This window comes from Oncorhynchus gorbuscha, linkage group LG14 (genome assembly GCF_021184085.1).
Source record: "Oncorhynchus gorbuscha isolate QuinsamMale2020 ecotype Even-year linkage group LG14, OgorEven_v1.0, whole genome shotgun sequence".
NCBI lineage: Eukaryota > Metazoa > Chordata > Actinopteri > Salmoniformes > Salmonidae > Oncorhynchus > Oncorhynchus gorbuscha.
Genome location: NC_060186.1, coordinates 53,267,019 through 53,293,727, shown reverse-complemented (window position 1 = coordinate 53,293,727; position 26,709 = coordinate 53,267,019). Strand labels below are relative to the sequence as shown.

General features: G+C 42.5%; 1 protein-coding gene across 2 annotated transcripts in view; it reads right to left on the bottom strand.

Moving 5' to 3' along the window:
* Positions 1-26,709, bottom strand: part of LOC123995101 (vacuolar protein sorting-associated protein VTA1 homolog) — a 45,105-nt gene that overhangs the window by 4,885 nt on the left and 13,511 nt on the right. For both annotated transcript variants that reach the window (XM_046298419.1, XM_046298420.1), the window contains exons 3-6: positions 21,683-21,810; positions 7,995-8,070; positions 6,701-6,812; positions 415-630 (exon numbers count right to left, since the gene is read on the bottom strand). In XM_046298419.1, coding sequence (XP_046154375.1) covers positions 415-630; positions 6,701-6,812; positions 7,995-8,070; positions 21,683-21,810 — 532 coding nt within the window. The remainder of the gene's footprint in view (positions 1-414; positions 631-6,700; positions 6,813-7,994; positions 8,071-21,682; positions 21,811-26,709) is intronic.

Here is a 26,709-nt window from a genome sequence, read left to right as displayed (position 1 = left end):
ATTAGGGTTCATTACACAATCCTGTCTCTCCGCTCACAAAAGACCTGCCAAGGAAAAATGCCAAAATATACAAGATGGGTATAATGGTAAAGTGTATCCCATAGGCTTGAGCAGAGCTGTACTCACGTTATGTCAGGGGGAACACCACTCTGTTATACATCAGGAGAAGTTAGCAAAAAAATGGTCAGATGAAAAATTAGCCTATAGTCAAACTAGGCAAGGAAATCATTAGTCAAGTCTATGTAGTCTTCATCATGACCATTCTGTCTCTCTGCTAGAGCTGATCATGTTTGTAATCACAAAGAAATACTGCACTGATCCATCTAAAGATATGAACCGCTCATGGGTAGCAATCTAAAGGCTCTGATGAGTGTTGTGGATGACATGGTGGTGTGTATAGCTCCTATACTGTACCTGTAGGTGGAGGGAGCTCTGCAGGTGTGTTGGCTGGGCAGTGGGCTCCATGGGGGATGTTGATATTGTTGTAGTTGGTTGGGGGGTAGGGGGAACCCCCCATGGACCCAGACCCCTGGTTTGGATCCCTAAAGCCAGGCTGGGAATCAGGTGGAGACTGGGGCTGAGCAGACTGGGAGGAGGGTCCCCCTCCACCCTCAGCACCATACTCCTCATCTGGGGAGACGAGGAGGGAAAAAAGAAGAGAGGAATTTAAGATATAGTTGAAGTCGGAAGTCTACATACACTTAGATTGGAATCATTAAAACTCGCTTTTTAACCATTCCACAAATTTCTTGTTAACAAACTATTGTTTTGGTAAGTCGGTTAGGACATCTACTTTGTGCGTGACAAGTAATTTTTCCAACAATTGCTTAGACAGATTATTTTACTTATAATTCACTGCATTCCAATTCCAGTGGGTCAGAAGTTTACATACACTAAATTGACTGTGCCTTTAAACAGCTTGGAAAATTCCAGAAAATGATGTCATGGCTTTAGAAGCTTCTGATAGGCTAATTGATGTAATTTAATTCATTTGGAGGTGTACCTGTGGATGTATTTATAGGCCTACCTTCAAACTTAGTACCTCTTTGCTTGACATCATGGGAAAATCAAAAGAAATCAGCCAAGACCAAGAAAATTGTAAACCTCCACAAGTCTGGTTCATTCTTGGGAGCAATTTCCAAATGCTTGAAGGTACCACGTTCATCTTTACAAACAATAGTACGCAAGTAAACACCATGGGACCATGCAGTCGTTATACCGCTCAGGAAGGAGACGCGTTCTGTCTCCTAGAGATGAACAAACTTTGGTGCGAAAAGTGCAAATCAATCCAGAACAGCAGCAAAGGACATGATGAAGATGCTGGAGGAAACAGGTACAAAAGTATCTGTATCCACAGAAAAACGAGTCCTACATCGACATAACTTGAAAGGCCGCTCAGCAAGGAAGAAGCTACTGCTCCAAAATCGCCATAAAAATGCCAGACTACGGTTTGCAACTGCACATGGGAACAAAGATTTGGAGAAACGTCCTCTAGTCTGATGAAACAAAATAGAACTGTTTGGCCTCAATGACCGTCGTTATGTTTGGAGGAAAAAGAGAGAGGCTTGCAAGCCAAAGAACACCATCCCAACCGTGAAGCACGGTGGTGGCAGCATCATGTTGTGGGGGTGCTTTGCTGCAGGAGGGACTGGTGCACTTCACAAAATAGATGGCATCATGAGGATGGAAATTTATGTGGATATATTGAAGCAACATCTCAAGACATCAGTCAGGAAGTTAAAGCTTGGTCGCAAATGGGTCTTCCAAATGGACAATGACCCCAAGCATACTTCCAAAGTTGTGGCAAAATGGCTTAAGGACAACAAAGTCAAGGTATTGGAGTGGCTATCGCAAAGCCCTGACCTCAACCCTATAGTACATTTGTGGGCAGAACTGAAAAAGTGTGTGCGAGCAAGGAGGCCTACAAACCTGACTCAGTTACACCAGCTCTGTCAGGAGGAATGGGCCAAAATTCCCCCAACTTATTGTGGGAAGCTTGTGGAAGGCTTCCTGAAACGTTTGACCCAAGTTAAACAATTTAAAGGCAATGCTACCAAATACTAATTGAGTGTATGTAAACTTCTGACCCACTGGGAATGTGATGAAAGAAGCAAAAGCTGAAATAAATCACTCTACTATTATTCTGACATTTCACATTATTGAAAAGTGGTGATCCTAACTGACCCAAGACATGGAATTTGTACAAGGATTAACTGCCAGGAATTGTGAAAAACTGAGTTTAAATGTATTTGGCTAAGGCGTATGCAAACTTCCGACTTCAACTGTATGTAGTTTGCAGTCCCTCAGACCTCGGTCATGGAGCTCATATTGTTTGCACACAGATTTATAGTAAACTTTTCACATTGACAATGGACAACTGGCCTGCCCCCATATCACGTCAGTTATCTGATAAGGCTGAACTTACGCAAGACTGAATGTTAAATACTGATATTAGGTATAAATCTATAAACAAGCCAATAAAATATATTACGGCGGATGAAGTCAGAGGACAACATGCAGATATACTGCCCACTGAGTTACATCATTTCCTTGCTGTGGCAACACTATTAGAGGCTGACTCAAGATTGTAGGGTACAACAATAACTCAGGCAAATAGGTCACAAACACTTTTTTCATCAAAGCACAACAGGATGCTACACTTTATCTTGGTAAATCCCTTTCAAAAACATTTCCCACATTTGTTTTTTCTCCAATCATGTGGATTTTACTTCTGAAGCTTCAATTCGCAATATGCTTCAATCTAATTCGAAGACCATGATTGGTTCATTTGTCACTGTGGAGACCGTGGCGTGGGTATGCTTCAAGATGAAACTACATGCACCACCAGGTCCCAGACCAGCCATCCTCTCCTCACGCAGTCTTGTGCAAATAGGAGGAATGAGTCACCAAGGAGGCCCTTTTTTCCCTTCATGCAACCAGTGATGCAAAGTAACGTTACAGGAAACCTTACAGCCATTGAAGTGGATATGAGCTTCCAACACACAAAGACAGCTTCTTGGCATGGATTGGCTGAGGTGAATCAGAGATGGCCACTGGGGCAATGTGCCGAGTGCCGGCATACTGCTCAAACGGAACGTTGTGAACACTAAGTTGTGGAGAAACATACCAGGCATTAAGCCTAAGTTTTCTTATGCAAAGATGAAACGTAAGATTGAAAGAGAAGTACTTGAGTAACGACAACATATAAAAGACTAAACATATTGGACTTTAAAAGACTATTCAGACAAACAAAAAAGTGTCAAGTGTTTTGTGTGTACTGAACTTCAATGGGCTTAACAGGAAAAGGTTATCTACTCAGTCTTTGAGCTGCGATATGCACCATATGTTTCTAAAGCACAGTGAGCCAAATCCCAGAAGAACAAGCTTAAATCCTGTCATGCAGAGAGAAAAAAAGTAGGAAATTCCATTTCAGGGGTATGGCGCCTGTTTTTTTAGACTCATTAAAAGTAATACTACGCTCAAAACATATTTTAGAGTGACCAGATTTAATTGAAAGAAAATATTAACCCCAAACATATTTCCGGAGATTAAAAATCATGCATTGTATGTGCCTACATGTGCTATATTTGACACCACTTTGGACATAGCTCCCCAACCTCCATAAAATGACACATTTTCATAGATGTTTCCGTGTCAGTCTTAAAACCACTTCCTCTGCCAATATTTATGTTTCTCTAGCATATTGTCCCCCCCCCCCCCAGACTCAAGGTGCAATTATATGGCTGGAGGAGGCTAACACAAATAAACCGTCTGGGCTTATGTGACAACGTCGGCATTTGTCGTGGTGCGAAAGGCCGTTAGTCTACGGGAATACCCAGAGGATTGAGGGGCTAATTGGAGGGGGTAGGCCACATGAGGATGGGGAGGCCTGGTCCCAGAACATCTCTCTGAGATATGGAGAACTATGGAAGCTGTGTAACAGGAACCGGGTATTTTCCCTGCAGACACTCTCTCTGCTCTGATCACTCACAGCCCAGCTCTGCACAGCCTCAGCCTCACACACTGAGCAGCATTGTATCCTACTTACTTACAGAGGGGGATCTTGATTGCGCCGAGATAAAAACCCCCCTACCTCGCTCCTCTCTTTAGATCAGATGAAACTCCCACGATTAGAGCCACGTGAGAGACAGACAGTAAAGATAAAGTCACACATTATGTCTGAATCAGTGAAAGGAGCAGAGACAGGAGCTGTAGTTGAGCGTTTCGCCAATGGCCCACTTAATCTTGATTTGTGCCAATAACAGTTGGGAGTGATGGGCGTTTTAAATGGGTGTTGACAGCGACTCTAGCACAAGGGCTTGGTTCAGTTGGACCCAATAAATGGCCAGTAGGGTGAAATAGTACACAGGGATAATGAGTGACAGAGACTGTGAAGAAGGGATCGTAAAACAGATGTAAAGATTGTAAATCGAATGCAAGTCTCAAGGCTCGGAATGCTGCCTTGCGCATAGGACAGACAATCCCAAATATTGAAAGGATATGCATTGAAATTCAGTCCTGCAGTCACAGCCCAGTGATACACTGCATAGACACGTTCCTTCTCGTAATGACACTCTGAAATCATATAGATTCTAAACCAATAATAAGATTCAAACAAAGGAGCCGCAAGGCAATTTTCCTGCTGCTTCTTAGAGTTGAGCTGGTGACCTTCTTCTACTTGGCCAAAAGAACAACTCTCAAACATGGCAGATGATGGACAATGTAATTGATTGGCGACTGCAGAGGTACTGAATGTTCTGAAAGAGTCCCTAATCCTAATGATAGACTGAAAAAGACACTTCAGCACATTACTGATGCCCTGTGAGAAAACGTTGACCGTATTTGTAGCTTGTGAAGCTGAATTGGAGTTAAACTCTACTTTCCATGCTTTGCCCTCAACCCACTGCTTATTTGAGATGTGTGCTTATTTTTTGCAAAATGTTAAGGATTCAAATACGTCTGTACTAATTTCCATCGTTTGGTGGCATGGCTACAAAACAAGCGTGCCTTCACTGACTGGACTGGACTTGTGGGCAACATGGCAAGCAAGCTTGCACTTGTTTGTTCTGCCTCTGGCTCACTCTTCAATCGGGACAGGGTTCAGCACCACGGTTGAGGCTTGGGGAAAATATGCTAATCAACAAAGTTGCTTCCTATTGGCTCTCTGTCATTTCAACAGTTCCCCTTGCTAATCATCTCTTCCTCCTTGGGAAGTGGAAAGTCAAGCAAATATGTATCTGAGACAATGCATTCACTGTGGGCCCTAAACAAAGCAAGATTTATTCCCACACGTAGGTTTCAATAACCTACTAAACAGGTCAAATATAAGACAGTAAAACCAATAAAATGTCAAAATGGCTATGAATCTAAAATAAGCTAATAGAAAAATCTGAAAATCTATCCCATATCAAAATACAGTAAAGCCAATCAAGAGTAAAAAGCCAAAAATCCCAAAATGAACACCCAAAGTACAGTCTCTACTCATCATTGTAACACATCCTATTTTAGTTTCCATTTACACTCTGTTTTCATGTAGTAATGAGCAACGGGCCACCCTGTTCCTGAGTTGTTTGACAGACATGTGGCAACAATGAGATGCAGTGATAAGATCCTGATGTGTGTGGACTGAGTTAGACTCAATATGAGGGAGAGGAGAGAGTATGATATCAGCTTTTTCTTGGCAATGTTACACATCAGTGGGAATAACCATACATGATGTCACCACTTACAGAGGGAGGCCCACATTCAAAACAGGCAGGAGGGAGGGGAGGGATGTTACTCTCCCCACACAAAGAGCTTAACTACACCAGAAAGTAGGCTACGTCTAAAACTAGCCTTCAGACAGTCATACTTCAGACAGTCATAACTTCTATTTAATTGTGTGGCTAAAACAAAAGAGATGAAATAGGGGACAGACCAGCCGCATGTTCATTTAGAGAACCTGCCCCCATAGTTTCAGTCTGGGTGCGGGTTGGGTCGCAGTAGAGTGGAGGGCTCCAGAGATGACTTCATCGCTGACATGTGGTGCTCAGGTCAAACGTACTGTATCACGCCCAGCAGATGTTCAGAGAGGAGCACAGTGATCTAACCACGCCATGCTCTGCTTCATATCACACTCTAACCGGTGGTTAGGAGGGCCCCCAGGCCCTGTCCACCACAGGCAACATCCGTACCGCCTGGCCGACCACTCAGTTAGTTCTAAGTCCGAGATGTAGTTACTCTGGGAGTCTTGGTCTCTAAAGGGTGTCACACACAAACCAACATAAGACTGACGTGTGTACACACAATAATACACACTCATTTTAAGACTGTTCTTAACCAGTGGATGTCAGCCGCAAACCTTCAATCCAAAAGGTTTAGTAACATATACTTCTGACAACACAGCCACGGGGTAAAATGACCTACCCTGGGCCCTTCCTGACCCTCTAAGGATAAGGAGTTGAAAAAAAAAATCATTAAACAAATATCAGCTCTCTCTCACACACACACACACAAAGCCACTGCGAGCCTCCGAGGCTGCACTCTCAGACTTGATAAGGCACACAATGAGGGCCAACCTTTACTGACTGGAGCAGCACGTCACCCAGACGGAGGAAAGCGCGTCTAAAAGGCTCCTGAAGGAAAGGCCAGGAGAAGAGGTATTTTCTTAACTGGTCATAGTTTGTTTGGGTGGCTGTGCTGATAGAATATCAGTCCTTACCATATGTTTCCTCTTCATAGCCAGCAGGGCCAGCCTGTGGGGTTTCACCACTCTTCAGACAGTTGTGGATGTAAGTGGCCTTCCATCTCGCATACTTCCTGTGCTGGATGTTCTGAAAAAGGGTAAGGAGAGAGGGAGGTGGTGGTGAATAACACATAAATAATCAAGATTAGAGAAGTGAATTAAAAGCAATTAGATAAACAATGGAGACTGGAGGAAAGGGCTTATGATATGACTGTTTAGATTTTCCTTTGGCTTACGGTGGAGGGATGGGGACAAGGTGAAGAAATTGCTGTGGTTTCTAACACCCAGGTCACGAAATTCATTAGACGTTCTATGGACCTTATAAGTTCCCTCCTTGGTTATCTGTGGATTATTTAACTGGACATTCTTTTGGAGGAGCTAGTGAAAAACATCACTAAACTACAGATTCACTTGAGTCAACAAGTAAATCCAGGTAGTTTCTCAGTCACATGCACAGGGTCGCAGATGTGATTTCACGGTACAATGAAAACTAAAAGTCAAGTCATTTCTACAGCAACTAACACTATGATAATTCTAATCTACCCCTGGAGATAACAATATACTAGACCTGAGGGAAGGTTTAGGACTGATGATCGCTACGATTTAACAGGCTCACATACAATCTGAGGAAGCTCTCTAGATCACCATCCACTAAAAGTTTTGTCCCTCCTCTCTATGGTGCTGAAATGTCCCCTTTTTTTGTAAGAAATCCAATCTCCCACAATGCATTGTGACATGTTTTGTATAAAAACGTATCTCCAGTAATCAGCGAGCGGGGGACTCTGAGGCACCATTGTCTGGGTTAGTGTTACAGAGAGAAAGCTCCGTGTTAAAGCAGCCTGTCAAATGAGCTTTCTACAGAGGGAAAATGCCTGGCCCTTAGGGGGGAAGAGAGCAGCCATTCAATGAAACATTGTCTGTCATCTGCCACAGTCCATCTGCAGCCACGGAGACCCATGGAGATGCTTTAAAAAAGGCCTCTGCTGCGGAGATCTAGTCTGTCTAGTTGTCTACGGTCCTGGGATGGAGAGTCTATACGTTACAATCTTCACTATTTTCTCCCTCTTATTCTTTCCATGTCTTGGATTTTTTAATGGTTTTGAGAGAAGCTGTGGACTGATGGAAGGATGAAAATGTGAATTGCCAGTTCATAATACTTCAGACTCCTTCACACAGTGTAAATGTATTAATGTGCTGAAATAAAAAAAATGTAGATTTATTTACAATAGTCTATAGGGCAGGATAAGTGTATTCCATATTGATGACTTACCTCCTCCGATAACTCGCCGAAAACTGACAGGACATCTAACAAAAGGCTAGATGTGTAGAAGGACTTAATCATATTCCTGCAAAGATAGACAGATACATATTTTCGAAATGTTAAAATTCATCACACTGTTGGATTCTTAATTAAGGCCTACTGAGACCATTAAACTCAAGTGTTGAAAACCTGTCAGCCAATTGTGACAAATGTCTACGACAAGAAATGCTGCTTCACAGAACATGGATAATTCAATCATTCTCAAATAAACTCAGCAAAAAAACAAAAAAAAGGAAACGTCCCTTTTTTAGGATCCTGTCTTTCAAAGATAATTCATAAAAATCTAAATAACTTCACAGATCGTCATTGTAAAGGGTGTTTGCAAATAAACCCTGTGTGTTTGACGGTAATTGTCTGTGTTTTTTTCCGTTCTAACTGTTACTTTGTCACCATTATACTTTGCATGAGTTATGTTATGGCTCTCATTACCATTCCCCCTAGACTGCCGGGCCAAAGGGATTCGTAACAAGGGGTGATGGTCGGATTCGCGTTTATCGTCGAAGGAATGACCGTTACACCGAGGCCTGTACTCTGGAGCGGGATCGATTTGGAGGTGGAGGTCCGTCATGGTCTGGGGCGGTGTCTCACAGCATCATCGGACTGAGCTGGTTGTCATTGCAGGCCAGCTCATTGCTGTGTGTTACAGGGAAGACATCCTTCTCCCTCATGTGGTACCCTTCCTGCAGGCTCATCCTGACATGACCCTCCAGCATGACAATGCCACCAGCCATACGGATCATTCTGTGTGTGATTTCCTGCAAGACAGGAATGTCAGTGTTCTACCATGGACAGTGAAGAGCCCAGATCTCAATCCCATTGAGCAAGTTTGGGACCTGTTGGATCGGAGGGTGAGGGCTAGGGCCATCCCCCCCAGAAATGTCCAGGAACTTGCAGGTGCCTTGGTGGAAGAGCGGGTAACATTTCACAGCAAGAACTGGCAAATCTGGTGCATACCATGAGGAGGAGATGCACTGCAGTACTTAATGCAGCTGGTGGCCACACCAGATACTGACTGTTATACCCCCCCCCCCCACTTTGTTCAGGTACACATTATTCCATTTCTGTTAGTCACATGTCTGTGGAACTTGCTCAGTTTATTTCTAAGTTGTTGAATCTCATTATGTTCATATAAAGATTTACACGTTAGGTTTGCCGAAAATAAAATGCAGTTGACAGTGAGAGGACGTTTCTTTTTTTGCTGAGTTTGTGGGTTTGTCTCTTATGTGGTTGCATGATAATTGGGTCCAAACAGGTCCAGAATGACTAAACTAACTGTCTTGGGATTCAAATAGAAAACTATTTGCCCTGATACAACATTAGTCATGACACTAAGAGAGTGGACTGTGGGTCTGGAGCCAGAGTTCAGAGGGGACACCACTTGTGGGCATTCAGTGTATATCACACGAGCGGAACCAGGGAAGGTAAACATGTCATAAAATCCCACAGCTGGTTCCAGAAAGCATAAACACAGGGATGTAAAAAATGCAGAAACATAGGGGGCTTGCTTTCTGGGGGCTTCCAGTCCAGAGGTGTGTCATGTCAATGGAAGCCTTGTATTGGAGCCGTGCAGAGCGGAAAGTAGACCAATGTATTGAAAATCTGAGGGAAGTTTCTTATTTCAGGGTTAGTTCCCATAAACATTCAACTCTGCACCTCCACACATGACATAACGTAACGTTTATGGCTTGTTTATATTAGGTCCAGTTTCTTGTAAATCAAGGCTTTTTGTGTCGGAGTGGAATATTAATATAGCCTAATTCACGTAATACCGACTTGTATTTTCAAAGATTTTCCAAAATGTGGCTCTACACAGAACTGATGGCACCAGATTCACTACAGACAGAAATTACAATCTATCCATCCATATACCAATACATCTCCATCTCTATATACAGTGCATTTGGAAAATATTCAGACCCCTTGACTCTTTCCCCATTGTTACATTATAGCCTTATTCTAAAATGAATTAAATTGCGCCCCCCCCCAATTTTTATTTATTTTTTAATTTGAAATCACATTTACATAAGTATTCAGACCCTTTACTCAGTACTTTGTTGAAGCACCTTTGGCAGCGACAACAGCCTTGAGTCTTATTGGGTATGACGCTACAAGCATGGCACACCTGTATTTGGGGAGTTTCTCCCATTCTTATCTGCAGATCCTCTCAAGCTCTTTCAGGTTGGATGGGGAGCATTGCTGCACAGCTATTTTCAGGTCTCTCCAGAGATGTTCGATCGGGTTCAAGTCCGGGCTCTGGCTGGGCCACTCAAGGACATTCAAAGACTTATCCTGAAGCCACTCCTGCGTTGGGTGCTTTGGGTCGTTGTCTTGTTGGAAGGTGAACCTTTACCACAGTCAAGCACGGAGCGCTCTGGAGTACATTTTCATCAAGTATCTCTCTGTTCCATTCATCTTTCCCTCGATCCTGACTAGTCTCCCAGTCCCTACCGCTGAAAAACCTCCCCACAACATGATGCTGCCACCACCATGCTTCACAGTAGAGATGATGACAGGTTTCCTCCAGAAGTGACACTTGGTATTCAGGCCAAATAGTTCAATTTTGGTTTCATCAGAGAATCTTGTTTCTCATGGTCTTAAGAGTCTATTAGGTGCCTTCCATCTAGCCAATGTACTGTAAAGACCATTGGAAAGGCATTCCAGGTGACTACTTCATGAAGCTGGTTGAGAACACCAAGAGTGTGCAAAGCTGTCATTAAGGAAGAGGGTGGCTACTTTGAAGAATCTCGAAAATAAAATATTAAGATTTGTTTAAAACTTTTTTGGTTACTACATTATTCCATGTGTTATTTCATAGTTTTGATGTCTTCACTATTATTCTACAATGTAGAAAATAGTAAAAAGATAAAGAAAAACCCTGGAATGAGTAGGTGTGTCCAAACTTTGACTGGTACTGTGTGTGATATATACAGTGGGGCAAAAAAGTATTTAGTCAGCCACCAATTGTGAAAGTTCTCCCACTAAAAAAGATGAGAGGCCTGTAATTTTCATCATAGGTACACTTCAACTATGACAGACAAAATGAGAAAAAAATCCAGAATATCACATTGTAGGATTTTTAATTAATTTATTTGCAAATTATGATGGAAAATAAGTGTTTGGTCAATAACAAAAGTTTATCTCAATAATTTGTTATATACCCTTTGTTGGCAATGACAGAGGTCAAACGTTTTCTGTAAGTCTTCACAAGGTTGGGCAACACGGACTTTCAACTCCCGCCAAAGATGTTCTATGGGGTTGAGATCTGGAGACTATCTAGGCCACTCCGGGACCTTGAAATGGGACCTTTCTCATTTTGTCTGTCATAGTTGAAGTGTACCTCTCCTTCCAGACCCATATCAAACATCTCCAATCGAAAATCAAATCAAGAGTCGGCTTTCTATTCCGCAACAAAGCCTCCTTCACTCACGCTGCCAAGCTTACCCTAGTAAAACTGACTATCCTACCGATCCTCGACTTCGGCGATGTCATCTACAAAATTGCTTCCAACACTCTTCTCAGCAAACTGGATGCAGTTTATCACAGTGCCATCCGTTTTGTCACTAAAGCACCTTATACTACCCACCACTGCGACTTGTATGCTCTAGTCGGCTGGCCCTCGCTACATATTCGTCGCCAGACCCACTGGCTCCAGGTCATCTACAAGGCCATGCTAGGCATAGCTCCGCCTTATCTCAGCTCACTGGTCACGATGGCAACACCCATCCGTAGCACGCGCTCCAGCAGGTGTATCTCATTGATCATCCCTAAAGCCAACAACTCATTCGGCCGCCTTTTGTTCCAGTACTCTGCTGCCTGTGACTGGAACGAATTGCAAAAATCGCTGAAGTTGGAGACTTTTATCTCCCTCACCAACTTCAAACATCAGCTATCTGAGCAGCTAACCGATCGCTGCAGCTGTACATAATCTATTGGTAAATAGCCCACCCATTTTCACCTACCTCATCCCCACAGTTTTTATTTATTTACTTTTCTGCTCTTTTGCACACCAATATCTCTACCTGTACATGATCATCTGATCATTTATCACTCCAGTGTTAATCTGCAATATTGTAATTATTCGCCTACCTCCTCATGCCTTTTGCACACATTGTATATAGACTCCCCTTTTTTCTCTACTGTGTTATTGAATTGTTAATTGTTTACTCCATGTGTTGTCTGTTCACACTGCTATGCTTTATCTTGGCCAGGTCGCAGTTGCAAATGAGAGCCTGTTCTCAACTAGCCTACCTGGTTAAATAAAGGTGAAATAAATAAAAATAAAAATTACAGGCCTCTCTCATCTTTTTAAGTGGGAGAACTTGCACAATTGGTGGCTGACTAAATACCTTTTTTGCCCCACTGTATGTGTGTGTGTGTGTGTGTGTGTGTGTGTGTGTGTGTGTGTGTGTGTGTGTGTGTGTGTGTGTGTGTGTGTGTGTGTGTGTGTGTGTGTGTGTGTGTGTGTGTGTGTGTGTGTGTGTGTGTGTGTGTGTGTGTGTGTGTGTGTGTGTGTGTGTGTGTGTGTGTGTGTATATATATATATATAAGTGCATTCAATTATTAGACACTGGGTTAATTTACTGTCTTCAATTTCCTATAAAAACTAAATTTTGTGACCCTGAAACCATACTGAGTTCTTTCTTCAATACAGTGTAGAGCAGACACTCACTCCCTCTCTGTCTGTTGCCATCATTAATCCAGGCTGACCACATTTCATCCATTCCCATGTACTGGACTGCTTTTACATCCGTAGCCATGAAGTGCTTTGAAAGGACAGTAATGGCTCACAACACCATTATCCCAGAAACCATAGACCCACTCCAATTTGCATACCGCCCAAACAGATCCCACAGATGATGCAATCTCTATTGCACTCCACACTGCCTTTTACCACCTGGACAAAAGGAACACCTATGTGAGAATGCTGTTCATTGACTTTAGTTCAGCGTTCAACACTATATGTTACCCTCAAAGCTCATCACCAAGCTAATTATCCTAGGACTAAACACCTCCCACTGCATCTGGATCCTGGACTTCCTGGAAGGCAGCCCCCAGGTGGTGTGGGTAGGTAGCAACACATCTGCCACGCTGATCCTCAACACTGGAGCTCCCCAGGCTTGCGTGCTCAGTCCCCTCCTGTACTCCCTGTTCACCCACGACTGCATGGAAAGGCACGACTAACACCATCATTAAGTTTGCTGATGACACAACAGTGGTTGGCCTGATCACCGACAACGACGAGACAGCCTATAGGGTGGTGCCAGAATAACAACCTATCCCTCAACGTAACCAAGACTAAGGAGATGATTGTGGACTACAGGAAATGGAGCACCGAGCACGTCCCCATTCTCATCGACAGGGCTGTAGTGGAGCAGGTTGAGAGCTTCAAATTCCTTGGTGTCCACACATCAACAACAAACTAGATTGGTCCAAACACACACCAAGACAGTCGTGAAGAGGGCACCACAAAGCCTATTCCCTAAACTAAAGATTTGTCATGGGTCCTGAGATCCTCAAAAGGTTCTACAGCTGCAACATCGAGAGCATCCTGATCGGTTGTCATCACTACCTGGTACGGCAACTGCTCGGCCTCCGACCGCAAGGCACTTCAGAGGGTAGTGCATACGGCCCAGTACATCACTGGGGCAAAGCTTCCTGCCATCCAGGACCTCTACACCAGGCGGTGTTAGAGGAAGGCCCTACAAATTGTCAAAGACCCCAGCCACCCCAGTTTTAGACTGTTCTCTCTACTACCACATGGCAAGCAGTACCGGAGTGCCAAGTCTAGGACAAAAAGGCTTCTCAACAGTTTTTACCCCCAAGCCATAAGACTCCTGAACAGGGTAACCAAACGGTTACCCGGACTATTTGCATTGTGTCCCCCCTCGACCACACCGCTGCTACTCTGTTTATCTTACATGCATAGTTACTAACTATAGATTCATGTACATACTACCTAATTGGCCCGACCAACCAGTGCTCCCACACATTCATTGGCTAACCGGGCTATCTGAATTGTGTCCCACCACCCGCCAACCCCTCTTTTTATGCTTCTGCTACACTCTGTTCGTCATATATGCATACTCACTTTAACGATACCTACAAGTACATACTACCTCAATAAGCCTGACTAACAGGTGTCTGTATATAGCCTTGCTACTCTTTTTTTCAAATGTCTTTTTACTGTTGCTTTATTTCTTTACTTACCTACACACACACACACACACACACTTTTTTCCCGCACCATTGGTTAGAGCCTGTAAGTAAGCATTTCACTGTAAGGTCTACACCGGTTGTATTCGGCACACGTGACAAATAAACGTTGATTTGGTTTGATTTGACTCTCTAAAAACCAGTCATGCACAGTGCCGTGGAAATCATTCTGATGTCTGGGACAATCACAGTAAATGCCTTCACACCGGCTCACCTAAACCGGAGGTTAAATAAGATTGGATTCAGTGAGAGGACAATTCAAGGCCAGACCGCTACTTCTGCAGACCTATTTATTTTACATTTATTTAACCAGGTAGGCAAGTTGAGAACAAGTTCTCATTTACAATCCGACCTGGCCAAGATAAAGCAAAGCAGTTCGACACATACAACAACATAGAGTGGAGTAAAACAAACAGAGTCAATAATACAATAGAAAAATAAGTCCATATGCAATGTGAGCAAATGAGGTGAGATAAGGGAGGTAAAGGCAAAAAAAGGCCATGGTGGCGAAGTAAATACTATATAGCAAGTAAAAACACTGGAATAGTAGATTTGCAGTGGAAGAATGCAAAGTAGAAATAGAAATAATGGGGTGCAAAGGAGCAAAAATAAATAAATAAATAAAGTAGGGGAAGAGGTAGTTGTTTGGGCTAAATTATAGATGGGCTATGTACAGGTGCAGTAATCTGTGAGATGCTCTGACAGCTGGTGCTTAAAGCTAGTGAGGGAGATAAATGTTTCCAGTTTCAGAGATTTTTGTAGTTCGTTCCAGTCATTGGCAGCAGAGAACTGGAAGGAAAGGCAGCCAAAGGAAGAATTGGTTTTGGGGGTGACCAGATATACCTGCTGGAGCGCGTGCTACAGGTGGGTGCTGTTATGGTGACCAGCGAGCTGAGATAAGGGGGGACTTTATACCTAGCAGGGTCTTGTAGATGAGTAGTGGGTTCGGCGACGAGTATGAACCGAGGGCCAGCCAACGAGAGTGTACAGGTCACAGTGGTGGGTAGTATTTGGGGCTTTGGTGACAAAACGGATGGCACTGTGATAGATTGCATCCAATTTATTGAGTAGGGTGTTGGAGGCTATTTTGTAGACGACATCGCTGAACACAAGGATCGGTAGGATGGTCAGTTTTACAAGGGTATGTTTGGCAGCATGAGTGAAGGATGCTTTGTTGTGAAATAGGAAGCCAGTTCTAGATTTAACTTTGGATTGGAGATGTTTGATGTGAGTCTGGAAGGAGAGTTTACAGTCGAACCAGACACCTAGGTATTTGTAGTTGTCCACATATTCTAATTCAGAACCGTCCAGAGTAGTGATGCTGGATGGGCGGGCAGGTGCAGGCAGTGATCGGTTGAAAAGCATGCATTTCGTTTTCACTTGTATTTAAGAGCAGTTGGAGGCCACGGAAGGAGAGCTGTAATGGCATTGAAGCTCGTCTGGAGGGTTGTTAACACAGTGTCCAAAGAAGGGCCAGAAGTATACAGAATGGTGTCGTCTGCGTAGAGGTGGATCAGAGACTCACCAGCAGCAAGAGTGACATCATTGATGTATACAGAGAAGAGAGTCGGCCCAAGAATTTAACCCTGTGGCACCCCCATAGAGACTGCCAGAGGCCTAGACAACAGGCCCTCCGATTTGACACACTGAACTCTATCAGAGAAGAAGTTGGTGAACCAGGCGAGGCAATCATTTGAGAAACCAAGGCTATCGAGTCTGCCGCTGAGGATGTGGTTATTGAGAGTCGAAAGCTTTGGCCAGGTCGAAGAATACAGCTGCACAGTAATGTCTCTTATCGATGGCGGTTATGATGTAGTTTAGGACCTTGAGCGTGGCTGAGGTGCACCCATGACCAGCTCTGAAAACAGATTTCATAGTGGAGAAGGTACGGTGGGATTCAAAATGGTCGGTAATCTGTTTGTTAACTTGGCTTTCGAAGACCTTAGAAAGGCAGGGTAGGATAGGTCTGTAGCAGTTTGGGTCAAGAGTGTCACCCCCTTTGAAGAGGGGGATGACTGCGGCAGCATTCCAATCTTTCGGAATCTCAGACGACAGGAAAGAGGTTGAACAGGCTACTAATAGGGGTTGCAACAATTTTGGCAGATAGTTTTAGAAAGAAAGGGTCCAGATTGTCTAGCCCGGCTGATTTGTAGGGGTCCAGATTTTGCAAGATGCTGTGGGGGGTACAGGGCTGTTGACCGGGATAGGGGTAGCCAGGTGGAAAGCATGGCCAGCTGTAGAAAAATGCTTATTGAAATTCTCAATTATAGTGGATTTATCAGTGGTGACAGAGTTTCCTATCCTCAGTGCAGTGGGCAGCTGGGAGGAGGTGTTCTTATTCTCCATGGACTTTTCAGATTCCCAGAACTTCTTTGACTTTGTGTTGCTGGAAGCAAATTTCTGCTTGAAAAAGCAAGCCTTGGCTTTTCTAACAACCTGTGTATATTGGTTTCTAACTTCCCTGAAAAGTTGCATATCACGGGGGCTGTTTGATGCTAAAGCAGAACGCCATAGGATGTTTTGGTGTTGGTTAAGGGCAGTCAGGTCTGGAGAGAACCAAGGGCTATATCGATCTATATCTATATATATACCTAACTGAAGGTTGTGCAATGTTTTTGTGGGTTTGTTGTTCATCTCACTGTGGTGTTGTGGAAACAAGATGGTGAGACGAAAATAAAAACTAAATGCATCTTGAAGAACAATTCATGGCTGCCAGTAAGACTACTAGCCTATGTTGACAAATGGAGACCCAGGCACCTATTGCAGATTGATCAACTCTGCCCACTTCTCAGCTGTACACATCAGATGTACGTCGTTGGCATTTGGTGTCATGACGCAGAGGGTGGGTCGTGGGGAAGGGGAGGTAAATGTGAAAACAGAAAGGGCTGAAAACACCATGGAGGTTCATTTACAACACAATTCAGCCTATATTCTCAACACAAGTGTGCGCTTTCATGGATTTTATCTGGCTGTTCAGCACATTGGACAGGAACTGGGCCTGCCTCGGGCTATTTACATACATTATGTCAAAGGATTTGGACAGAGATCCTCACAAGAACTCAGTGATGGACTTCCACCCTTCAGCTATGAGATATTTTATCTCACCACACTTTCATGCACTGTATTTCTTTTCAATATGAGGAAAAAAATAATTCACTGGAACCGAAGGATTTGAAAACACACATATTTTTTTTTTTTTTTTTACAACTGACCTGAGCTTAAATTCTTTAATTCTGAAAGATATGTCAACACTGGTAACCTCGTCCCCGGGCTCAATTAACACCGTACTGTATATAGAGCCTAGTAACACAGAGTTACAGTTGCATTAAATGTGACTATGAAAAATGAATGTGTTACATTGACCATATTATTTATCAAATTGATTCAGAGTTCAGGCATATAAAGTTTAAACGTGAAAAATATTTCTAAGATGCGTACTTCGAGATTTTCCAAACGCACTTATTTGTTTAAATCACTTGCGCTGCCCGCTTTGAAGTCAACAATGTACAGTCATGGCCAAAAGTTTTGAGAATGACACAAATATAAATTTTCACAGTCTGCTGCCTCAGTTTGTGTGATGGCTATTTTCATACACTCCAGAATGTTATGAAGAGTGATCAGATGAATTGCAAAGTCCCTCTTTGCCATGAAAATGAATTGAATCCCCAAAAAACATGTCCACTGCATTTCAGCCCTGCCACAAAAGGACCTGCTGCCATCATGTCAGTGATTCTCTCGTTAACACAGGAGTGTTGACGAGGACAAGGCTGAAGATCACTCTGTCATGCTCATTGAGTTCGAATAACAGACTGGAAGCTTTAAAAGGAGGGTGGTGCTGGGAATCATTGTTCTTCCTCTGTCAATCATGGTTACCTGCAAGGAAACACATGCAGTCATCATTGCTTTGCACAAAAAGGGCTTCACAGGCAAGGATATTGCTGCCAGTAAGATTGCACCTAAATCGACCATTTATCGGATCATCAAGAATTTCAAGGAGAGCGGTTCAATTGTTGTGAAAAAGGCTTCAGGGTGCCCAAGAAAGTCCATCAAGCGCCAGGACCATCTCCTAAAGTTGATTCAGCTGCGGGATCGGGGAACCCCCAGTACAGAGCTTGCTCAGGAATGGCAGCAAGCAGGTGTGAGTGCATCTGCACGCACAGTGTGGCGAAGACTTTTGGAAGATGGCCTGGTGTCAAGAAGGGCATCAAAGAAGCCATTTCTCTCCAGGAAAAACATCAGGGAAAGACTGATATTCTGCAAAAGGTACAGGGATTCGACTGCTGAGGACTGGGAAAAAGTCATTTTCTCTGATGAATCCCCTTTCCGATTGTTTGGGGCATCCGGAAAAAAGCTTGTCCGGAGAAGACAAGGTGAGCGCTTCCATCAGTCCTGCGTCATGCCAACAGTAAAGCATCCTGTGAACATTCATGTGTGGGGTTGCTTCTCAGCCAAGGGAGTGGGCTCACTCACAATTTTGCCTAAGAACACAGCCATGAATAAAGAATGGTACCAACACATCCTCCGAGGGAAACTTCTCCCAACCATCCAGGAACAGTTTGCTGACGAACAAAGCCTTCTCCAGCATGATGGAGCACCTTGCCATAAGGAAAAAGGGCGGCAGGGTAGCCTAGTGGTTAGAGCGTTGGACAAATCTGTCGTTCTGCCCCTGAATAGGCAGTTAACCCACTGTTCCTAGGACGTCATTAAAAATAAGAATTTGTTCTTAACTGACTTGCCTAGTTAAATAAAGGTTAAAAAAAATGTAAAAGTGGCTCGGGGAACAAAACATCGATATTTTGGATCCATGGCCAGGAAACTCCCCAGACCTTAAATCCCATTGAGAACTTGTGGTCAATCCTCAAGAGGCGGGTGGACAAAAAAAAAACCCACAAATTCTGACAAACTCCAAGCATTGATTATGCAAGAATGGGCTGCCATCAGTCAGGATGTGGCCCAGAAGTTAATTGACAGCATGCCAGGGTGGATTGCAGAGGTCTTGAAAAAGAAGGGTCAACACTGCAAATATTGATTCTTTGCATGAACTTCATGTAATTGTCAATAAAAGCCTTTGACACGTATGAAATGCTTGTAATTATACTTCAGTATTCCATAGTAACATCTGACAAAAATATCTAAAGACACTGAAACAGCAAACTTTGTGGAAATTTACATTGGTGTCACTCTCAAAACTTTTGGCCACGACTGTACAGTAGGGGGGAGGTTCTAAGGGTTATGCTAGATGGTAATGGACTGCTAGATCAGACAATTAAAACCAGCAGTTGTTTCATCCTGTCCTGCCATAGGCTTTCATTCAAGTTCCATTCTGAGGCGTTGTGAAACCAGACGGTTCGACAGAGAAAGAGCCAGCTGGTGGACGAGATTAACACGGGTACTGACAAGATTTTAAACCTTTGAAATTCAAAGCCCATAACTGGACACAAACATAATAGGAGAAAAGGTCCAATGCTTGTTAAATTATTTCCCTTTTATACTCAATGGATTCCCTAAAATATGGGACCATGCTGTTATTCCTGCAATTACCACCATTTAAGACTAGACAAAGTTATGTACACACTTAATGCCAATCAACAGAAGAAAAACAATATTTAAATTATGCATTTAGGGAAGCTACTTTTGTTTCATCAAATGTTAACTTGTTGAGAACAGGATATGAATCATCAGAACCGTCGATTTTTCTTACAACTCAAGTGATGAGTGAGTTTTATAAAAACATTGTTTAATAAAAACATTGCTTGTTGCTTAGAAACAAATGAGCGGATTAGTGACAACTTGTCAGCTTAAAATATGGGCGCAACTTTTTTAAAATCTAAATTGCTACCTTGCACAGGATGAATGGGGGAGATAGACATGCAAAACGGATGGTCTTTAATTAGACCTGCTAAACTAAAATGTTAAACTTCTCTCCAGTGTTCAGGACTGTGGCTGGCACTACATCTGGGGCCTGGAGTCACCACATAGGAGACAACATCCTGTACGCCAGGGTTCTCCAACCTTTTCTAGCTCTAGCAAGAGCTACTTATAAATTGGCACATTATTTTCTTCCCCTCTCCACTGCAACTCTTCCCCAGGTTTTTTTCCTGTCAACATACATGGTAAGATCTGTGTTTGTCCCCCACATTTCTCTTTTATATTTTCCCAAATTATGTTCTCAGTTACATTTTTGCTGGTTTTAGATGATACATTAAAAAAACAAATGTTTAATTCGCTATTAAAATGTTCATAGATAAAAATAATAAAAAACAGGATGTTATGAGTCCATGTCAATGCTTAAATTACATCTGAAAACAATTCTTTTTTTTAGGTCTGGAAGAAAACTAACACATTTCGATTTCTTTGTGTAATTCCCCTTGAATTGCTCATCTGGCCCTTTATTGCGCATCTAGCGAGAGAAGAATGTGTGTCTAATGTGCCGGTCTAGTGATGGCTCTGTACTGATACTCATTTCATGGCAAAGTTCGTAAATAACAAATAATACATACAAATGATATACTTCTGCCAGGTAAGCCTACTTTGTAGTTAACATTTAATTGAGAAGGTATTGAGGAAAGTATCTGTCAACCCACAAGACGGTTATCACATCAACTGGTTACACAGGGAGTGAGACACATGGAGTGAGACACATGGAGTGAGACACATGGAGTGAGACATATGCGTGCACCACACAAACAGACTGGTAATATTGCTGGAAATTAATTGGCACGTTTTGTGTTAGGTCTGGCTTGAAAGCCAATAGTGGCTAACTAGGGGTGGAATAATGTCAATGTTGCGTTGATTAGAATGGTAGCAGTTTGCAGTGAAACACATTATCATTGCATGTACTTTCAGAATTGTTTGGCGAGCTACTCATACGTGGGCTGCGAGCTACTGGTAGTAATGGGAGTGCTGCTGTGTAAAACAGGGCTGTTATCTCTCACAGGCAGTGGAGCTGCTCCAGTCCAGACCCGGACTGCATAAATGGAGACCCTGACTGGCCTGGCACCCACAGTTCATGGAAGACTCTGCTTTACTGTCCAGCCCTGCTGCTGTTGTCAGTGCCCACAACACACTCATAATGCCAGCCAGGCCTGTAACGCTACACCTGAATGGCCAATAGGAATCATCTGGCCCCTGTGGCAATATATTCACACAGACATGGCTTTGTTGCTAATTTTAGACTCTGGACTGGACTCCATGTGCAAAAGCAACAGTGTGATTATTTTGTGTCATGGTTCAGTGAAAGGAAATGGTAATCATGAGGGCTTACGTATTGGAACCAGAAGAAGATGAAAAAAAAAACGACATTGGAACCAGTCCATTACCATGCTGAAATTCAAGAGGCAGGGAGCGGCCTGCAGCTACAGTACAGCAGGCTGACTCTACACAAGCTACGCAGGTAGTAATGGTGAGTGAAGACACAGCCTTACTTGTGGAATCTTCCTGACCTATCCTCGTTGTCCGCATAGAGGAACATTTTTAAGGCATAGTTTTCGATGTGTGCATTGCCGACAACTTCATGGGTGATTGAGTCACTGTCAGTCAGCTCCATCTTCATCTGAAAAACACAACAGCGTCAAATCACACAATTATGTCCTGCAGGCAGGCACATCCAAACTGAAAAACCACAGGCTCTCAGCAGCAAACATTTTTCAAAAGGCAAATCAAATCAATACAGAGTAGTTTGGAAACGCACATTCACTACTTTTTCAGATCTTAGAGTGCATTCAGAAAGTTCACAACCCTGGACTTTTTCCCACATTTTGTTGTGTTACAGCCCGAATTTAATCTAGATTAAATTGAGATTATTTGTCAATGGCCTACACACAATACCCCATAAATGTCAAAGTGGAATTACGTTTTTCAAATATTTTGTAAATGAATTAAAACATTAAAAGTATTCAACCCCTTTGTTATGGCAGGTCTATATACATTCAGGGGTAAAAATGTACTTCAGTCACATAATAAATTGCATGTTTAACATGATTTTTGAATGAAAACCTCATCTCCGTACCCCACATACACAACTATTTGTAAGCAGCCTCAGTCGAGCAGTGAATTTCAAACACAGATTCAACGACTAAGACTCTTGGAGCATGGTGATGTTATTAATTACACTTTGGATGGTGCATCAATTCACCTAGTCACTACAAAGATACAGGCGTCCTTCCCAACTCAGGTGCCGAAGAGGAAGGAAACTTTTCAGGAACATCACCATGAGTTAAGAGTTTAATGATTGTGATAGGAGAAAACTGAGGATGGATCAACAACATTGTAGTTACTCCACAATACTAACCTAATTGAAAGAATGAAAAGGAAGCCTGTAAAGAATATAAATATTCCTAAAAATGCATCCTGTTTGCAACAAGGCACTAAAGTAACACTGCAAAACATGTGTCAAAGCAATTAACTTTTTGTCCTGAATACAAAGTTTGGGGCAAATCCAATACAAGGTATTTCTGAGGACCACTATATATTTAAGCGTAGTGGTGGCTGCATCATGTTATGGGTACATTTGTCATCGTTAAGGACTGGGTAGTGTTACAGGATGAAAAAAAGAAACGGAATGGAGCTAAGCACAAGCAAAATTCTAGAGGAAAACCTGGTTCAGTCTTCTTTTCATCAGACACTGGGAGATTAATTCACCCTTTAACAATAACCTAAAACACAAGGCCAAATCTACACTGGTGTCACCAATACAACATTTAATGTTTTTACTTAACTCCTCTTGAAAATGTATGGAAAGACCTGAATATGGTTGTCTAGCAATGATCAACATCCAATTTATTAGAGCTTGAATGATTTTGAAAATATATATATTTTTAAAAAGGGCCAATGGTGCACAATCCAGGTGTGGAAAGTTCTTAGAGACTTACCCAGAAAGACTCACAGATGTAATCACTGCCAAAGGTGCTTTTATAACATATTGAATCAGAGGTGTGAATACTTATGGAAATTAGATATTTCATTCTCAAATTTGCAAACATTTCTAAAAACACATTTTTCACTTTGTCATTGTGGGGTGTGTAGATGGTTGAGAAAGAATCAATCCATTTTGAGTTTAGGCTGTAACAACAAAATGTGGAATAAATCAAGGGGTATGAATACTTTCTGAAGGCCCTGTAAATCTTTCAACTGACACAAAGTGCTCCTCCTAGATTCCTGGATGCTGAACAGCACACACAGACGCAGTGCATACATAAAGGGAGCCTGTGTACTGTTCTGTGCATGGACCGTGTGACAAATCTGCGATGGCTGTGTTTTTTTCTAAGAAGTGAGGCTTTCCATGTGTGACTCATTGATTCCTGGGATGCAGCAGAGAGCACACGCTTTAATTCCACTCCAGAACACTCTTGTAATTAATAGAGTATAGCATGGTGGGGTGGAGGGTCTCTGGAGACGCACCAACAGATAATAACATGGACAATAACCAAGGGATGGTTTTACCGCACTCATTTCAACAACGCTGGACAATAAACCTTGTACAGAAGACCACTAGTAAACCACTGACCAAAAGGACATTGGATTTCACCGGAAACATCAAAGCCACTGGCATTTAACTTTATTACACCTCTCTTACATGGCAATGAGTCATCTATGACAATACCAGTGACTTTAAAACTTAAGTCATTCTTCTCGACCCGAATTGTGATTGGGTAGTGTTGTTAAGTTGATTTTGCCTTCATCCTTATATGTTCAACCTGTTTGCCCCTGACAAATTAAAATTATTTCTGTGTCTTAATGCTATTGTGTCTTAATGGTTTGTCGTGGCCAGTGCCCAAAAATACATCCGCAAAGCTCACTTACTGCAGCAGAGGCAGCTGCTCTCTGAGATGTTACAGTCTGCTAGAGAGCGTCAGGTTTCCTTGTAAAATCAGTAAAGCAAATAATACTGGTTACATTTCAACAGGTGGACTCTGCTCTTCTGAATGGACGTACTGTTCACGTTTTAATGAAATCTCAACCTATCCTTAAGGCAATACACAGCACAGTACATCACTTGTGCTAAAGTGTAGCGGAGGACTTTAAAACAAACTTGGAAGGAAGCATGCCGACTTTATAGAAAGAAGAGTCAAGGATCAAACTCCTAATTGAATCAAAGGATTAATTTTGGATCACACCAGTCCTCTGGGTTCTCTAGAAATCCATGTGGTACTAAAACTGCTTTGAAAAACACAATTTCCAATAGTTCAGGATGATATTTCCATGAAGGGCAGTTTCTTCTTTGATGGTTTGAGTGACATGTCTTTCTTGCAGCCCTTTTCAAGTGTCTTAAAGCAACCCTAACAGACCAGAGCTAGACCTATTGATAATCCTGTAGAGGGACGTTAGGAGAACAAAAACAAAATGGCCAGTGCATTGAAGTGACTGGGCATGCAATGTTGAAGACGCCCAATGCTGCGATCAGGAAAACAACAGCAGCAGTTTCCATGAAACCGATGCCCATTAGTGTATAGCCCAACTACTGGCAATATCTTCCACCAGACCTTTCTTGCCTAATCCACTGCTCTAAGAAAGCTAATTAAACGATGCAGAGAACGAGCCAAGATTGCGTCTACCCCGGCCCAAACAGCAATCAGCAGCCTGAGCGATGGCACTCAGCCAGCCATACTGGTCAATATGCCGAAGGCTGGGCTGCGGGCCCGATTAAGCTTTTCAATGCCAGAACAAAATACAGATTGTCATCTTAATTATCCATTCTCTGCACAAAATAAAAATAATTGGTTGTTTGTTTACCTAGAAATGTGTGGAAATTAAACTGTCATTTGGTGAAATTAGAAAGTTCCATATGGTGTGGTGTAAGATTTCTGTTTCTTCAGTTTCATACCCTGCATTCACTTCTGGAATGGAATGAAAGTCTTCCTTACTCATTTTCCCATGATTAGAGAGGAAAAATAAAACAATGGTTCCACATTCACTTCCAGAAATATCATACAAGACGCAAGACAAGTTTTACAATCTGTACAGAGTCCATATTGACCTAATTTGCGATAGTGGGTTAAAAGTTAAACGTGTATTTCATAGGTTTCTTCACCACCTTTTTAAAAGCCCTTCAGACCGGATGTATCCACTGGGGCTGGCTAAGACACCCTGTTGCTGTGACATGTAATGAATCTTACTACAGCAACAGTAAAACCCGGCTCGGGGGACAAGAAAATCCCAGGGCTTTCTTTAATTGGTTCCAAAATGTCAATAAAAATCCCTGGGCACAGGAGCAAACAGCATCCTGAGGTTGCTTCCTGCTCCCCATTTTCGAGGAACACCATAAAACCCTGTCCTTTGAACTCTGATGTGAATACAGTGCTCTCAAAACATTGGGGTCACCACAGTTCTCAAAGGAAACCATTTTACAAGATAAAATATATGTTCAGAAATTGCCATTTTTTTTCCACAATTACACAAATAGATGATATAACGGTTCATTTTTACATGAGAATGTATTGGTTATTATTGGAGCTTCCTTTCCACGACATCGAACAAACGTTCCTCAATGAAGGATACACATATCAAAGAGTGAATGTTTGACAGAGAATAGTTAAAGAAAACATTAATCGTCATGTGCCAAATCTTAGTTTTCATGCGACTCGACCACCTATGGCACATTAAAACCTTTTTAGAAAATCTCTAGGAAAATATATGGTGATCTGGTCTTACATTAAAATGCAGAGCTTGAAACTTCAAGTAGATATTACAGATTTTTCATTACGTTTCACAATTCCACTCAAAGGATTTCTGAAGGAATTCATTGTTCAAAACATACAGTACTCTCGGAAACTATTCAGACCCAATGACATTTTCCACATTTTGTTACATTACAGCCTTATTCTAAAATTGATTAAATATTTACCCCTCAATCTACACACAATACCCCATAAAGACAAAGCAAAAACAGTTTTTAAGAATTCTTCGCAAATGTGATATTTCCGTTTTTTTATATATATAAATATTCAGACCCTTTACTCAGTACTTTGTTGAAGCACTTCTGGCAGCGATTACAGACTTGAATCTTCTTGGGTAGGACGCTATAAGCTTGGCACACCTGTATTTGTGGAGTTTCTCCCATTCTTCTCTGCAGATCCTCTCAAGCGCTGTCAGGTTGGATGTGGAGCGTCGCGGTACAGCTATTTTCAGGTCTCCCCAAAGATGTTCGACTGGGTTTAAGTCCGGGCCCTGGCTGGGCCACTCAAGGACATTGAGACTTGTCCCAAAGCCTCTCCTATTTTGTCTTGGCTGTGTGCTTAGGGTCGTTGTCCTGCAGGAAGGTAAACCTTCGACCCAGTCTGAGGTCATGTTTTCATCAAGGATCACTCTGTACATTGCTCCGTTCATCTTTCCCTCAATCCTTACTAGTCTCCCAGTCCCTGCCACTGAAAAACATGGAGATGGAGATGGTTGTCCTTCTGGAAGGTTCTCCCATCTTCACAGAGGAACTCTCCAGCTCTGTCAGAGTGACCAT